Raw genomic sequence first — 15,360 nt, 5'->3', positions numbered from 1 at the left:
ACACGTTCGTGAGAGAGGTGCTGGATACTGGCATCGTTTACAGAGAAATAATTGTCGTCGAATGCTATTTTGAGGAAATTATTTTCTCTCGACTCGCTGAAGGGACTCGGTCGACCGAATGATCATCAGCGTCTGTTGGAGAAGTTATTGCTCTTTCCCGACGGCATTCGTCATTGATTCACATGCTCTCGACCGATCCACTAATAAGAATCCGGAGGATTGGTGGGAAGGAACGGTGTTTCTCGATCACCTAGTGAATCGAGGCCTCGGGCATCAGGTTTCCGAGAATGAAATAGGTCTGCTCCAGATCAAGTGAACTATATATATTCAGGCCATTTCGTGCGCAGCTGTGATGCCTTGCAATTCAGCCAAATAGGCCACACGCTTACGTAATTTGGGTTGCGATCCGTCGCCGCGCTGTCGATAGACAGATTCTCAGAGGAAGCTAGCTCCTCGGATGCTTCATGAAAGCCGAACACATCTAGATCCGTGCTCCCCGATAAAACACTATGCAAGCCGGGATCGGTCTCGAACTCCTGATCCTAGAAGAGCTACGATGACTCATTCAGAAGCGGATTTCCGCATCAATCATCTAGGACAGCAGACTCCGCTCATAATCCCGCCTAGAAAGCGGTCCAAGAGCAATCGGCCATGGTATGCAGCCCTGAATGCGGATCTTCTCTCTCTACGGAAGAACTGATATGTGTACCTACTAATGTATAGGACTTTTCCCCATATCATTGTTCCCGGCTATGGATTTACGCGAACCGCACGCATCGACTTGCTAATCAGGAGCCTTCAATAACTTTTGGATTGCACGCAGAGTTGGCTTCAAACTCCATCGATGACCTGGAAACGGGTGGACGAAGTTGCGGAAGTCCGCTGCAAAACAGGTCGTCAGAGCTTATTATGTAACTGAGGGAGTCGATGGGCGGACTCCTTTCTGTAGGATACAGAGGTTTGAGTTCTCTTCCGGGACAGCCGCAATGTCAATCCATATCGAGGTCAGCGGTCCCCGTCGCGGAGAATCGCTTCCTAGTTCGCCGTGCGCCGCCGCCACCACTACAGCAGCGCTCTCTTTTTGGGGTTGACGACCTTGCACTTGAATCGATAGAAAAGGAGCGAGGGACCACTTCCGGAACGATTCGTCGTCCATCGAAGAAATCGGTTCAAAAGAACAATTCTACCCTGTGGAATTTCCGCGCACGGTCGGTGCCGGCGAAGGAGTCCGCCAGTTGTGAATTTTTCGAATCGATAAAAATTGAAACTCCGCTGATAGATCCGCGCTCCTCGTAGGGCGACGGTAGGGAATATTTTACTCGACCAGTACGTTTGATAGAGAACCCCTCGTCGCTGAACTTCTGGGCTCTCGTCGGGGCATGAGGCTCGAGGATCAAAGAAACAGGAAGAGGGCGGATCCGGAAGACACAATTCCGAGAGCCTCATGAACAACCATGGGGTGAGTTGTGGGATCCACGCCTTCGATTGAAGGTACTCCTGGGTGGAGTGTGGCTCCAGTGATCCACCGAAGTGACAAAAGCTAACGACTTCGACAATGGACAGGTACGCATCCTCCAATGGACCGCGGCCTCCTTACTATGCTTCCGCGCGACTCCCTTTTCGAGCTACAGTCAAGCTGTGTACTATCTTGGAGGATTCGGAAATCGATACTCTTTCGAATAGGACATCGGTAGCCTCGCCCCTGCTACGACGGGAGAGGCTGGGTTTGGACGGGGGAAGTAGGCTGAGAAATGTCTCAAACGCAAGTTTATTCTGTCCGATAAGTCATCACCGCTCCTCATCGACGCCCATATTATATTCTTGAAGCACAAAAATACACATATCGTATCGTCGACCAGATCGCTGTCGATGGTGTGAGGGAGTTTAATGCACAACTGGGAGACAAGGTAAATACAACTTTGTATTGCGTTCTAATTTTATGCACTAGACATCATTGTGCCGCATCTGATGGTTGACCAAATCACTGAAGACTCCGTTCTCAATCTTGAGGAGGTCCTCGAATAGGCCTTCCTCGACTATACGCCCCCCTTTGAGAACCACTATGTTGTCAGCACGGCGTATCGTCGACAATCGATGCGCAATCACGATAACGGTTCGTCCAGCAGCGAATTGCTCCAGGAATTCCTGGATCTGTCTCTCACTGATCGAGTCAAGACTACTCGTTGCTTCGTCGAGGATCAGGATCCTGGGATTTCGAAGGATGGCTCTCGCGATTGCGATTCTCTGTTTCTGGCCGCCTGAGAGCATGATTCCTCTTTCCCCGACCATGGTGTCCAGAGCACTCGGGAAGTCACGCACGAAATCTAAGGCGTTTGCTTGACGGAGAGCGTCCTCGATGTCTGCGGAGCTCACGGGCTTCAGGCTCCCGTAGGCGACATTCTGTGCGATGGTCGTTGAGAACAGAACAGGCTCCTGCGATACGACCCCGATGTGACTACGAAGCGAGGTCGGATTCACTTCGGTGATATCGAGTCCGTCGAGAAACACGGCGCCTGCGCTCGGATCGTAGAATCTGAGGATGAGTCCTGCCAAGGTGGATTTGCCGGAGCCGGATGGGCCAACAACAGCGGTGACCTTCCCCGCGGGGATCCGGAGCTCAAGCTCACTTAGTATATTAGCGTCCCTCGTAGGGTATCGGAAGTCGACACCCCGGAAGTCGATGCAGCCAACGACGTTCTCCAAGGTTTTCCCGCTATTCAAAGGCACGCTCGGCTGCCGATCTATCAACGTCCAGATTTTCTGAGAGGCGCCGATGGCTTTCATCGTTTCCGAGATGAATGTACTCAAACCGCTCATTGATATGCCTACGTAGGCTGCGTATATCAAGAACGAGCTCAAGCTGCCCACAGTGATCAAGCCGTCCGCCATCAGTACACCTCCGTAGTACAATACCGAAGTTATGATAATATTTCCCGTGGCTCCCGTGGTGCCGAAGAATATCGCGCGCTTCCTCGCCTCCTCCGATCGCGCATCGAGCACAAGTTTCAGCGTATCTGAATATCGTTCGATCTCTTGGGATTCTTTGGTGAACATCCGAACGGTACGGATATTCGAGAACTGCTCTTCGGCGACACCGTTCGAGAGCGCCTCCTTAGACTGGACGTTGCTGGCGACCTTTTTCAATTTCTTGGAGTAAACTATGGCGAATGCAGCAACCGGTGGGACGATGCTCAATCCTACCAGGCTCAACTGTGGACTAGTGTACACCATCATCCCTGTTCCGCCTAGGATGGCTAGAAGAGATCGAAGGCCGTCGGATACGTTTTGCGTCAGCGAGTTGCCCATCTGGGCCGCGTCGCTCGAGAGTCTCGACAATAATTCTCCTGTTTTTTGAGTATCGAAAAACGCTGTTTCTTGCTTCAAAATCGCGCTGTGCGCCGCGGATCGGATACGGTTTGTTATCCGTTGAGACGCAATATTGATCAGGTACACACGGCCGTAATTTGCGGCGCCGCCGATGACAACGATTCCCCCTACCGCGGCGACGATGAAGTTGAGATTCTCCATCATTTTGGCTTTGGTCGCACTTTGATTTATTGTGTCGATAGTTCGTCCGATGATGAACGGGAAGACTAGAGTCGCGAAGGAGCTGACACCAAGTAAGCCGATGGCAGCAATGAGCGTCTTCTTCTCGGGTCCTATGTACGAGAAAATCCGTCTCACTTCGGAAGATGTATTTGCCTTCGTCGAACTCTGACGGAACCTAGGCTTCCATGCCCGGCGATGGAGTGCGTTCACGCCGAACAGCTGGACTCTGGAAGCGCAGCGCGGCAAGAGGCTACCGCACGGATGCAGGATGAGCTTGCTCAACATTGCGGCCTTAGACTCGCGTTCACCGAAGCCGGAAGGTCGAATCAGACTTCGAGCAGCCACATCACCTCACACGCAGCACAGTGTTCCTGTCGATCTCCGAACGCGGGAGTTTCCTGCGCGCGAACTCGATGCCGACTCCGGTTCCCTGATACGACTGGTGTCCGGAGTCCTCTGCTGTCGGTCACTCACAGCTGTAGGAGAAGAAAAACACATGCTGCATCGTTTCGCCGTTCGCAGTGGTCTTGTCTCTTGGGCATAACTCCTCCGCCATGGTAGCGAGTACAGTCCGAACAAAAATCATTCAACGATTTACGGAATCGAGACGGTTCCCATTTCCCCCTGCGAGCATTCGAAATGATGTCTGTTTTGTTAATCGGGGCTCTCGAAGAGCTCTGATTCGATTCGGCACCCCAACTCCAAAATTCAATGCATTCATCCGCCGCACGCCGGCGGCGGTGTATCTCTCGCTGCTGCGGCTGCCGGCTTGTTTACAAACAAGCTCCTCTCTCATCGTGGTCGTTCGAATTGCGGAACAAGAGATCTCATGGTGCGGATCAGCACTCTGTTGAAGGGGTTCAAATAGTTTTAGCGGTCTATCCGTGAAGAGAGTTCTATGGAGTAGAAAGCATAAGCAGCATCAGAAAGCAACGGCGTTCCCGGCGTGAAAGGTTCGTATGTCCCGGAAGGAGAACAAGCATCGGATTCGCAGCTCGAGCCCTCTAATTCTGACAAACGACACTGCGATGAATCCAACACAAAATTGCTCCCGATTTTATCTCTCGGTCTGAGGCAGCACTCGAGGTCAGTCCCTTACTGGGTCGTTTGAGGATCTCAGTCTCAGAAAGTCCATCGTCAACCATTCGACCGGCAAGTGACTTGATGCCCTTGAAGTATTCCGGCGCGATGAACCGCGTCCAATTTCCTTCGCATATCCGAGGACAATAAGGCGAATTCACGTCCGTAGAGGGATTACCCTCCCTCTCTCCGGGAATCCTCTCCTTCGAGGTCTCGCACCCTCGGTCTTCATTTTCATTTTCGCTGCCGCATCAAACGATCCCCATCATGGGCGGGGGAAATCTCAATCTCAAGAAGTCTTGGCATCCGAGCACACTGAAAAATCAGGAACGTGTCTGGAAAGCTGAACAGCAGGAGGAAATGGAGAAGAAGAAAATGGAAGAGTTGCATCAGGAACTTCAGCACCAGAGAGAGAAGGAGCATTATCAGGTGAGGGGCATGGCGAATATACGACCACAGGAAACAGATATGGGTACCATCAAATTATTCTCCTCCGCAGCTATCCGAGGTTCCTGATCGGGTTTCCGTACAAGGGAGCCGCTCTGTAGATCAGCTCCGAAACTAAACTTCTCTTCTTCATCGGCAGGATCTGAACGACGAAGCGAGAGGCTCGACAGAGAAGAAAAATAAAATGGATTGGATGTACAAAGGAGTGACGGCCCTGGTCGATCGCGAGGATTACCTGCTGGGCCGGAAAGTCGATAAAACATTCGACGTGATTCAGGCAGCGGAGGAGCAGAATAAACAGACGGCGGAGAGCTCGGGCGGTGACGGGCTACCGAGTCAACTGTTCCGGCGAAGGAACGATGACTCGGACCTCACACCGGTCGACATGGCAACCAAGGTTCGCGAAGATCCGCTGTACATGATAAGAAAACAGGAATACGAATCGAGGAAGCAGCTGTTGAGCAATCCGGTGCGTTTGAAGATGCTCCAAGAGATGATCGCTAAGGAAAAATCTGGTAAAAGCAAGAAACACAAGAAATCTAAGAAGCGAAAAAAGAAGAAGGATAGCGATGACGACTCTGACCTCGACGAAGGAGATATTGACGCGAAGATCGCTAGGTATAGACAAAAGCTGATGAAACTCTCCGCGGATCAAGATCTTGATGAGAAACAGGACCGGACAAGCAAGCCAAAATCCAGAATTTCACCGTCTGCTCCAAGGAAACACGTGAGGGATTCAAGAGAGTACCGCTCGACAAGTGACCGCCCAAGTCCAAGACGCACGACTCGTTCATCGGCGAGCCCGTGCGGGCGTCAACGATCGAGGTCATCGAGCAGGAAAGTCGGTCCTTCGGATCGCAGGCGGTCAAGGACTCCCGAGAGGGCGAGACGACCCGCGTCAAGTCCCGAAGACGCGAGGAGAGTGGCAGGTGATCGCGACGGCGGGAAACCGAGTGCGAGAAGTCGCGGACGGTCCTCGAGTCCGAAGAACCCTCGAAGACGGCATGATTCAAGGAGTCAGAATCAAAGACATGGCACCAGGAGTCCACAGAGGAGACAGGACTCCCGGAGCCCAAGCAGGAGGCAGAGGCACTCCCGAAGTCCGGAGCGTGAGAAGCGTACCGAGGACCACACGCCAAGACAGCGAGATGATGGCTTCGGTCTAATACGGAGCTCAAGAGCTAGGGACCGTGAAGACTGCCATGAGAAGAAGGATTACAGAACAATTCTTGAGGATCGGCGGAAGAAGGAGGAGGAGGAGCGAAAACAACTCAGTATAAAGTTGAGAGAGCGACATTCCCGCAAGATGACTCAGGAGGAAAAGGAGACGAAACTCCGAGAGATGCAACAGGATGCGGCTGCCCACGAGAAGGAGCGGGTAGAGTACGTCAAGAGGCACACAAAATCGGATTCGATCGAAGTCCAAGGCTACAAAGAGGGTGGTTTCCGGGGGCCAGAAATGTTAGCTAAAGCCGTAGACTCGTCAACTGTTGAAATGCGTCTCAAGGCCAAGCACCAAGGTCTGCAGAGATCCAGTCGAGCCATGGAGAGTAATTTCCTGCGTAAATGAGTTTACTACGCCCATGGGACACATCATTCATCTTGAATCGGAAAAACTCTGAGATTTCGGACACAGCATCGGGGGCATAAAGCCATCTAAGGATGCTCGGTGCATTCAAGGTTCGTACATCCTCTTCCGGTGTGACGAGCGTGGAGAAGTTACGTACTGGAGCTAAGAAATAATAGGATCATCGGTGAACTCGGAATAAACCCTCTGTATTTTACATCCGATGTCTTCATGTTATTACGGTCAGATGGATTAACTCGTATGTGACATATCAATAATAATCAACCATTCAATCGATTCATCAATGCGTCTGGGGAGCCAATCATCGGTTACCTAGCTCCGGGTCCGGTAGGGACCTCGTGAGGTGTCAGTGAACCTCGATAGGAATCAGCATCGATTTCCCAAAACCAATATGACATGGCTCGATATTGGGCGAGTCGAGATGAATTTCTGCCACGCGTTCCTTACAGTGAGTCGAATAGGTAAATGTCCCTTCTCCGAAGAAGGAAATCGACGAGTTTTGCCTGCGGCTTGCCTTCTCACTGTTTTATTCAAAGAACGGCTGTGATTTATCAAGGATTCGTAGAGAAACTCGACGTGTGATCACGCCAGAGACTGTACGAAACTCGCCGGTCCTCCGACAGGCTCGGGGAGCGTGAGGACAGACCGTAGCTTGTCGGATGGTAGGGCTCTTGGGTTGTCTAGTCGAAACATCATCGACTTCCCGATGTTCCGTTTCAACGGTAGAACTCATGGATCTTGCTGTCATCCGAAGCGGGGGTATTGAAGAGAGAACACTCCTTTGACTCAACCTCACGGTCAACCGACTCGACTTTTTGGTTTTTATTCGGAAGACTGTCTGCCCTGTCTCTTCTGGTCGCGTTTGATTCGCGAGAAGATTCAGCTACGGACTCCGAAATTGCTCGGGAAGGATGGCTGTACATCTTTCCCGACTGAGGAAAGTCCGTTTCTCCCGTACAGCCACTCGAGCAATGAGTCCGGTGAGTTTCGTTGAAAGTGCTTACCCAGGGCTAATCTGAATAATAATATCTTTATATTATTAACCCATCTCGCCAAGCTTCCGCATGTGTGTTGTCGGTCTATATTAGAATATATTTTGCGTTTAGTCTGACAGCTCCCGTCTGCACTTTCTCCCCTCCACTTTTTACAACGTCGATCATGGTAGACAAAAGTATAATACGTAACATCTTGATTAATCATGGACATCCAGTTTAGCCCGTCTGCTCCGATTCTCTGACCAATCCGTTTTTGACACTGGGAAAGCACACATGCCGCCGACTAATAGTTTCCTCTATCTAATTTTACAATTGTACACTCACAGTGGCCCTTGTGGCGAGTAACATCAAGCCGGCAACGAGATCTAAACCCCTGTCGATTCATTTTCGAGAACCACAAAACATGAGCCGAAAACCGCCGTGCGGATGGCTTCGATGGGGGTTCACAGGATGCGAGAGTTCATTTCAACTTTCTCTGTCTCTATTCCTCTCTCTTAGATTTTCCACTTTATAATTTACAAGGGAGATAAACATAAAATTATAATAGATTATATATATCTATCTATCCATCCATTCTGTCAGCTGCTGGACACTGATGCGCGCGTCATCCTTCACAGTCGCGGTGGATGCAGCAGCGTATAGGTCGAAGACTATTTACACGAGCTCCGAGAGGCGTTTGTGTGCTGGTATGTAGGTTCTAAGTCTAAGCATCGACAAGTCCGTCAAACGGGGGAACCGGCGGCGAGTAATAGATTTCTTCGAGTGAAGTGCAATGCCAGAACCGATGTGCTCTTGGTAGGGTAGCTCGAGAGCAGGAAACCGTCAGAGGAACCTTCGGTCGCAACTCTCACCATCGGTGCATTAGACGACATTTCGTCAAGATCGAATTCACTGACCAGCTTGCTGAAGTCCCACACCTTCACACAGCAGTCCATGCCGCCCGACGCCAGGATGGTGCCTTCTCTCGAGAAAGACAGCTGATGAACTGTATCCGTGTGACTCCATAAGTCAGCGAGGAGATGAGCGGAATGGATGTCCCAGACAAGAATACGGCCACCGACCCCAGCGGAACATAAGAAGCGACCACACGACGAAAAAGCTAGAGAATGAATCGTTGACTTGTGACCCGTCATGTAGCGCACACATTGACCGCTGAGTACGTCCCACAATCGAACCGCGCGATCGGTTGATCCCGTAGCAACATAATTAGAGTTCGGATGGAACTGCACACAATCAACGTCCGAGTAGTGTCCTGCAAGCGTCAGATCAAGGAGTAAGAAGAAATCGTCGGAATCGATTCATCATTTTGATCATTGGTTGCGTGATGTAAGCGATGCGCTTCTGGCGTCTTCTTCAAACGCACGTTTCCCTAGCTTACCGGCAAACACCCTCAACGGTTGATACGAATCCGTGGCCCATAGCCGCGCCGTCCGATCGTGCCCGCAGGACGCGAAGTAGTATCCCGCGGGAGCGAACTGGACCGACCAAACAGGGAAAACATGGCCTTTATAGGCGACAACGTTCGACCATGTTAGGAGAGACCACAGTCTGATCGTCCCATCTTCGGATCCCGAGAGCAAGAACTGCTTGTCCGAACTGTAAAAGAGAACACAGAGCTCTTAATCGAGTGATCACCAGCGGGCCACGCTGATTGCGCGAGATCGACTCGGAGAAGGCGAAGAACTCACCTGAAGCTCAGAGACGTCACGGGTCCCTGGTGACCGGTCAGGATCTTGGCCTCAGACGCGTTCTTCTCGTCCATCATACGGAAGAGGACATCATCGGCTTCGCGGTCGACTGTCTCCAGGTCCTGCGCACTCTTCATCGCTTTCAATTTCGATGGAGTCAGCGAGAAAACCTTTATCCGGCTGTCCTGCAAGCCGACGGCCATCATCGACGCTTCATCGTTGATTTCCACGGCTGCGGGAGAGATGACTTCCGTCAGAAAAAATATCCCTGGTTTTCGGGAGGATCCCGATCTTGGATAATCGTTTACCCTCCTATTCGTAACGGAAATCCGACGCGTACCACATGCTTGGAGATGACTATTTATGAGTGTGTAAAAACATATGCTCGGGAGGGATCCTGGCCCGAGACGAACTCGCTTAGTCGCATCCTTCGACGCATTGATTCGATCTAGTTTGTCTGCGTCTCGCAACTCTGGGAATGGTATCCGGTTCGAAGGTGGGGCATTGGGATCTGCTCGAGTTTTTTTCGACATCGAAGAATCCTTTTTCGATTTCTTCTTCTTGGGTTTGCCGTCTCCGTCGTCGCCGATTTCTTCCTCTTCTTCCACGATGATGGTCGGTTCCTGAGAGTAAAGAATGATCAATTATTATGAGTCCGCGAAAATCCGGCGGACCTTCTATCGTCCATCTCGATAACTCAACGACAGATATTCCTCGCGCGGTATGAAGGCAGCGGACTCACCTTGGGAAGTCCGAAGAAGACCTTGATCTTATTCATCTGCTTGTTCGCTTCCCCCATTGCACTGCCGCTGACGGCTTCGACCTGCTGCCGACTCCTCGCTATACCCTCGTAGACATCAACGAAAATGTTCTCCTGGACTATGTTGTTCACGGAAGCGTTTCTCTTGTCCGACAAATATCGTTTGAGTGCGTTGTAAGTGTCCTTGCACATTCTGACAGTATATTGTCCGCTGCGGAAATTCTGCATCAGCAGCGACTCAGCCATTTGCTCTCTTCGACGAACCGCGGATAATTGTCGGATGTCGTCTTGAAAGTATTCTTCTTGCACAGGACCGAACCTGTGGGAAAGTGAATCGAATATGAGCAGACAGATATTTAAAAGATCAGTCACTCAGAAGGATCGGTCCGAGAGTCCGTCCTCTCGATCAAAAGTTGCACAACGAACCTTTCCATGAAGGACTCGGCTTGCCGCGAGTGATTATTATACACAAGCTCTAGATACATATGTACAAAGCAGGGATAGAGGATGACTGAAAGTTCGTGCCGGTACGAGTCCAGAGCCGTTTCTACGAAGGTTTTCAGCGACTCGTAAACGCCTTCGTAGGCATCGGGATCTCCTTCGGATCTGTAGATTGCCATGTCTCCATCGAGTTCTCGACTCAAGCCCGAAGTATCGGCTAGCGGCGATACTTTTGACTCGCGTTTCAAGATTTTTTCCGTTTCCTGCAAGAAGATGTTCCGAACAGGATCGATTAGATCTTCGGAGACGGGAAGGGCGAGGATCGGGAGAGTATTCGCGCACGAGTGACATAATCATATCCCTCGTTGAGACTCCTGATCGTGGTCTGCTGTCTCCCAAAAAAGATCACCTTGAGGAATCCCCCCTTCCCATTATCGCAATCATTTGCGTTGCGTTCATGCGTTCAACCATCAATAAATTCACACTCTGCGCGTGTCGCAATTCTCTGACTGTGGAACGAATTCGTGTTCGCTAAAGCATCCTCTCGCGGAAGCATATCGGCCGGCTCGATGATTGTAATGCGCTCGAGATACCCATCGAGCTACCCGAAGGTTTGATAGACCCGAGTGAGAATCAAGTTGAAGGAAAATAACCCGGCTAACCCTTCTCTGTGCACATGTCCGAAGGTCTCCGTGTTGAGGAGTAATGTACTTCCATATTTGTTGCAGACTTCATCGCTCATATCTACAGCTAGGGGAGCGCTGTCGACCACGAGGATTTATATCGCCCGTTATCTATCGCCTTGGAGAGAGGCCTTATTCTTACCATGCCTTCGCCGCTCTCCGATAGAATGTCTCTGTAGCTGCATTCGAACACACTCGACGCGTCGCGGAATCATTTCCAACGATGTGGAATCTCCATAACTCTTAGAGCAAGCAGACGCCAGATGACGTCTGATCGAGCTCTAGGAGATACGCCCGCCTAGAACCCCCAATGGAACGTTCGGTAACGTCAAAGGACTCCGGAAGACTCGACGACAGAAACTATCACAGTTTTGCCTCAGCAGCTATCAGCCTCGCTGCCGGGACAGCAGGTGGCACTGCTAATGTGGTCGTGGGGCAGCCATTGGACACCGTCAAGGTTAGTCGAGCTCCTCTCGCTGAGAATCCTGGCTGCATCGACTACTGCGGAAAGCTGGGGGATATCTCTGTCATATAACGACTAAATCGCTTCCAGGTGAAGATGCAAGCATACCCCGAGCTATATCCTTCGACGCTGCAATGTTTTTCGAAAACACTCCGACAGGACGGAGTTGTGCGTGGGCTTTACGCGGGGACCCTACCAGCCCTGGCGGCGAACATAGCCGAAAATTCGGTTCTCTTCTGTGCGTATGGTCTCTGCCAGAAATTAGTTCAGCAGGTGTCCGGCGTGAATAAGATCAACGATCTCACGCCCCTGCAAAACGCGACGGCGGGCTTCTTCGCGGCGTTCTTCTCGTCCCTGACGTTGTGCCCCACCGAGCTCGTCAAATGCCGCTTACAAGCCCTGCGCGAAACGTCACAGTGCTCTGGAACATCTGCTTTTCAACTCACTGGGGACATTTGGCGGCAAGAAGGTCTCCGAGGCTTCTTCAGGGGCTTAACGCCAACTTTCGTGCGAGAAATGCCGGGATATTTCTTCTTTTTCGGAGGCTACGAACTGAGCAGGAGTTTGCTCGCTCCTCCAAACGTCGCGAAAGACGATATCGGACCAATCAAAACGATTATTGCCGGAGGTTTGTTTCTGTTTCGAATGTTTCCAAAACAGCATCAATTGAAACCAGAGTGGTTGCGATGACGCGACCTAGACGCGATCGTAATCGTTTCCCTGGCCGCCGATACCGTAGATCCTTTCCTATATCGAATGTAACGCGACTGTGTTTTCCAGGGATCGGAGGAACCTGCTTGTGGGTGTCGATTTTTCCAGCCGATGTCATCAAGTCGCGGATGCAAATCTCACGGAAGTCAAAACAGAGCGCATTGAACGTTCTCCGAGAAATCATTAGACATGAAGGAGTTCTCGCGCTGTACAATGGTCTATTACCGACCGTCTTGAGGACCTTTCCCGCCTCAGGAGCTTTGTTCTTGGCGGTTGAATATACACGCAAAGGATTGAACTCTTGGTTCCTCGACTAAGCGGCTTCGGGTCGCGAGCGAACGAGAGCCTTAATGTGCGATGATACCATTGAACGGCTTCAGTCTCCAGCAAACGTCGTGGGATGTCTGGATACGCGAAAGTCCCGATGCGTTGAACCAGGGTGAGGTATGGAAATTCACTCGAGTTCACAAATGCTCCATGTCAATCCCAAAGACTACCGGTACATGCGTGAGATTCGAGAGAGAAATCGCCAAGTCATCGCTCAGTACTTGGCGCTCAAATGGATCGACATCCACACGAGCGTCATATTATCGCGAGTCTCCATAGAGGCCCGTGTGGCGTCCTCTCGGAGCAAGCAAAGGGTTCAAAGATGGAGGTGGTCTCATTCGCCACGCCGGAGTGTAAAGTCACTGGAGACTTCGACAGAAATATTTTTTGAAAAAGTTCCGAGAGATCGATGACGAGCAATAAAAATAAGTAGTGGCTCTAGAAGGACTCACCTGCAAATTATGCTTTTTTAGGAACTCGAGTACAGCTTGGATTGAGAGCTCCGATTTAGATTGCGGTTCCGTTTTGAGGTCCGCTTGAAGTATGCTATTGTTCGTCGTGCCTCCATTTACGAGTACAGGTGTGGATTGACGGCCGTCTGATGCTGAATTCGGTTGCTGAGCGGATTGCTCCGTGGATGCCGTCGATGACTGAGGCAGGATTGATTGCGGGGTATATCTTCCATTCGTTGACGGGAAAGCAGCAGCATTGGCTGACGCTGTGGTTCTCTCTGATGTTGTCGAATTCTGGGTCTCGGCTGGCAGAATCGGAACACTAGGATCACCGTTCCTCATCGGCGGACCTTGCAGCTGCGGCAGCTGCTGCTGCTGCTGAGCAACCTGGTCCACAACACTGTCGAGGGTTTGAACGGATGCAATCGTGTCCGGGGATTCGGTTTTGATGTGAGAGTCGTTCGCTCCAGCCTCTTGTTTGATTTCCCCATTGGGGAAAAGGCTATCTGTCGGCGAACTATGGCCATTCGGTAGAGTCTGAGATGGTGGCTCCCCACAGGGCGACGTGTCCATGGGCTCGAGCGCCGTGGCGCCTGAAATTATTGTTCCAGAGAATTTCAATCATACGTAATAGGTCCGTTCGGGAGGCAGGAGAAGGTAATATGTTCCCTACGGATTGATATCATGGCGACCGATACTTTCATAAGCAGGTGGGAGCCCGGAGTATTATTCCATTTCATAAGTATCGAGCCTGATCGAGTGGAAGGGCGAGGAGCATGGAGTTTTTTAGAAAGACGCGTTCGACTTCTCTATCGCGAGCACCCCCGACTAGCAGTCAGGGAGAAACGTGAACGGTGGTCCCCGCGGTCACGGGCGCCGAATCGATTCAATCTGGCTCCGAGATCTTCTGGCCATCGAACGATCAGTGGAGCTTTCATAACTGAACGGATGCTATCAAACCGGTCATATGTCTACAGCAGGAGAGCCCTAGGTTACTCGCTGTCTCAAAACGATGGAAGAGTTGATTTCCAGGTTTCAGGGGGGCCCCAAGAGGCTTATTACGACACGTATAACCCACAGGTTTCGAGGGCGGAACGGGAGTACCGAAGATCAGATCAAGAGGGTGAAGACTTTCCGAGGGCTCGAAATACTATATTCATGGGATCTGAGTCCGGAAAATTCGTTCCGGTCGCTTTGACATTCGTGCGGAGCGAGTTGGGCGACCGCGGTCGCACTGCAAGCAGCCGGCGTTGAACCAATGATAACCGCCGTAGGTTGAAGGAGGCTCAGCCAGGAAGGTCTGGAGTCTTCTCGTTGAGCCTTCCCCGAATCCCAGATAGTCAACGAATTACTCAAGGAGCACGAGCGACCTCCCGTAGCCGGGAACTCGAGCCCTCAGCGGGCAATTTAGGTCAGAACTTCGTCCACATCATATTCTGATTATTTGTGGCGCCAGAACTTTCAGCGGAGCGCGCCTCGTAAAAAAGCATGACGCGCATTTAGGACGAATAAGCGAGGATTCGGTGCGAACAGACTTCAAAGCAAACGAATATCGGCGTATTCCCAGGAAATCCTTCCTCGATCGAGGGGAAATTTCGATTACTTCAAAGGTTTCTCGTCAGTGCAGAGCGAAATGCGGTCGCAACGACAATTAATCGATCCCAGACTCGAAGCTCACGCCCCCAAGACACTAACCTTCCGTTGACATGGCGCCCTGAAGAAGGCTCGACGTCACCAACACAAAATATATAAACGAAAAAGCCGAAAACACTTGAAAAATCACGGACAAAACACCATTCGAACAACTGGTCGCTTTGTTTATACGATAGCCGTCTCTCTGCTACTGTCGCCGCTCTTGTCCATCAGAGGGCGCTCCCTCACGATGGGCGCTGCTGTCCTATTGGCGCGCGGGAGCCAGGTGGCACTGGGGTGGCTGAGGGCGGTCGAATTCAAAACGCGAGCGCAAATCAATGAACGACGATGACTGGGGATTAAGGTGTCGTTTCGTCGAATTCGGTTCCGGTAAATCGATTTCCCTTCGGCTCCCAGAGGATGAGAAACCAACTCCAGGAGGCGGGATATTCAGGAGGAGGGGGTGCACTTCCGAATACCCGAGCCGCAGACCCTCGAGCCGAATTTTCTTGAATCGCGGCTCCTCGGATGAATCCTCTGCCGA

At 51.3% G+C, this 15,360-nt stretch overlaps 4 protein-coding genes across 4 annotated transcripts; 2 read left to right on the top strand and 2 right to left on the bottom strand.

Moving 5' to 3' along the window:
- Window positions 1-1,760: 1,760 nt before the first annotated feature.
- On the bottom strand, window positions 1,761-4,072 carry LOC100901945 (ATP-binding cassette sub-family B member 10, mitochondrial). Its single transcript, XM_003737260.2, has one exon. It carries the CDS (start codon window positions 3,832-3,834, stop codon window positions 1,945-1,947), a length of 1,890 nt encoding a protein of 629 aa, XP_003737308.1. The 5' UTR covers window positions 3,835-4,072; the 3' UTR covers window positions 1,761-1,944.
- Window positions 4,073-4,896: 824 nt separating this feature from the next.
- On the top strand, window positions 4,897-6,821 carry Cwc25 (CWC25 spliceosome associated protein homolog). Its single transcript, XM_029113357.1, has 3 exons — window positions 4,897-5,058; window positions 5,216-5,694; window positions 6,091-6,821. Exons 1-3 carry the CDS (start codon window positions 4,897-4,899, stop codon window positions 6,644-6,646), a joined length of 1,197 nt encoding a protein of 398 aa, XP_028969190.1. The 3' UTR covers window positions 6,647-6,821.
- Window positions 6,822-8,381: 1,560 nt separating this feature from the next.
- On the bottom strand, window positions 8,382-14,892 carry LOC100901659 (transcription initiation factor TFIID subunit 5). Its single transcript, XM_003737258.1, has 8 exons — window positions 14,880-14,892; window positions 13,185-13,777; window positions 10,534-10,811; window positions 10,090-10,426; window positions 9,688-9,970; window positions 9,348-9,579; window positions 9,038-9,255; window positions 8,382-8,911 (listed from the first exon to the last, which is right to left on the bottom strand). The coding sequence occupies exons 1-8, from the start codon at window positions 14,890-14,892 to the stop codon at window positions 8,382-8,384; spliced, it is 2,484 nt and encodes an 827-aa protein (XP_003737306.1).
- Window positions 11,413-13,102, top strand: LOC108865292 (mitochondrial ornithine transporter 1). The gene is made up of 3 exons (XM_018642246.1): window positions 11,413-11,688; window positions 11,785-12,322; window positions 12,475-13,102. Exons 1-3 carry the CDS (start codon window positions 11,542-11,544, stop codon window positions 12,720-12,722), a joined length of 933 nt encoding a protein of 310 aa, XP_018497762.1. The 5' UTR covers window positions 11,413-11,541; the 3' UTR covers window positions 12,723-13,102.
- Window positions 14,893-15,360: the final 468 nt, after the last annotated feature.

This window comes from Galendromus occidentalis, unplaced genomic scaffold (assembly GCF_000255335.2).
Source record: "Galendromus occidentalis unplaced genomic scaffold, Mocc_1.1 scf7180000075420, whole genome shotgun sequence".
Taxonomy (NCBI): Eukaryota; Metazoa; Arthropoda; class Arachnida; order Mesostigmata; family Phytoseiidae; genus Galendromus; species Galendromus occidentalis.
Note: the sequence above shows the minus strand (reverse complement) of the source record. Positions and strands in the feature narration are given on the sequence as shown.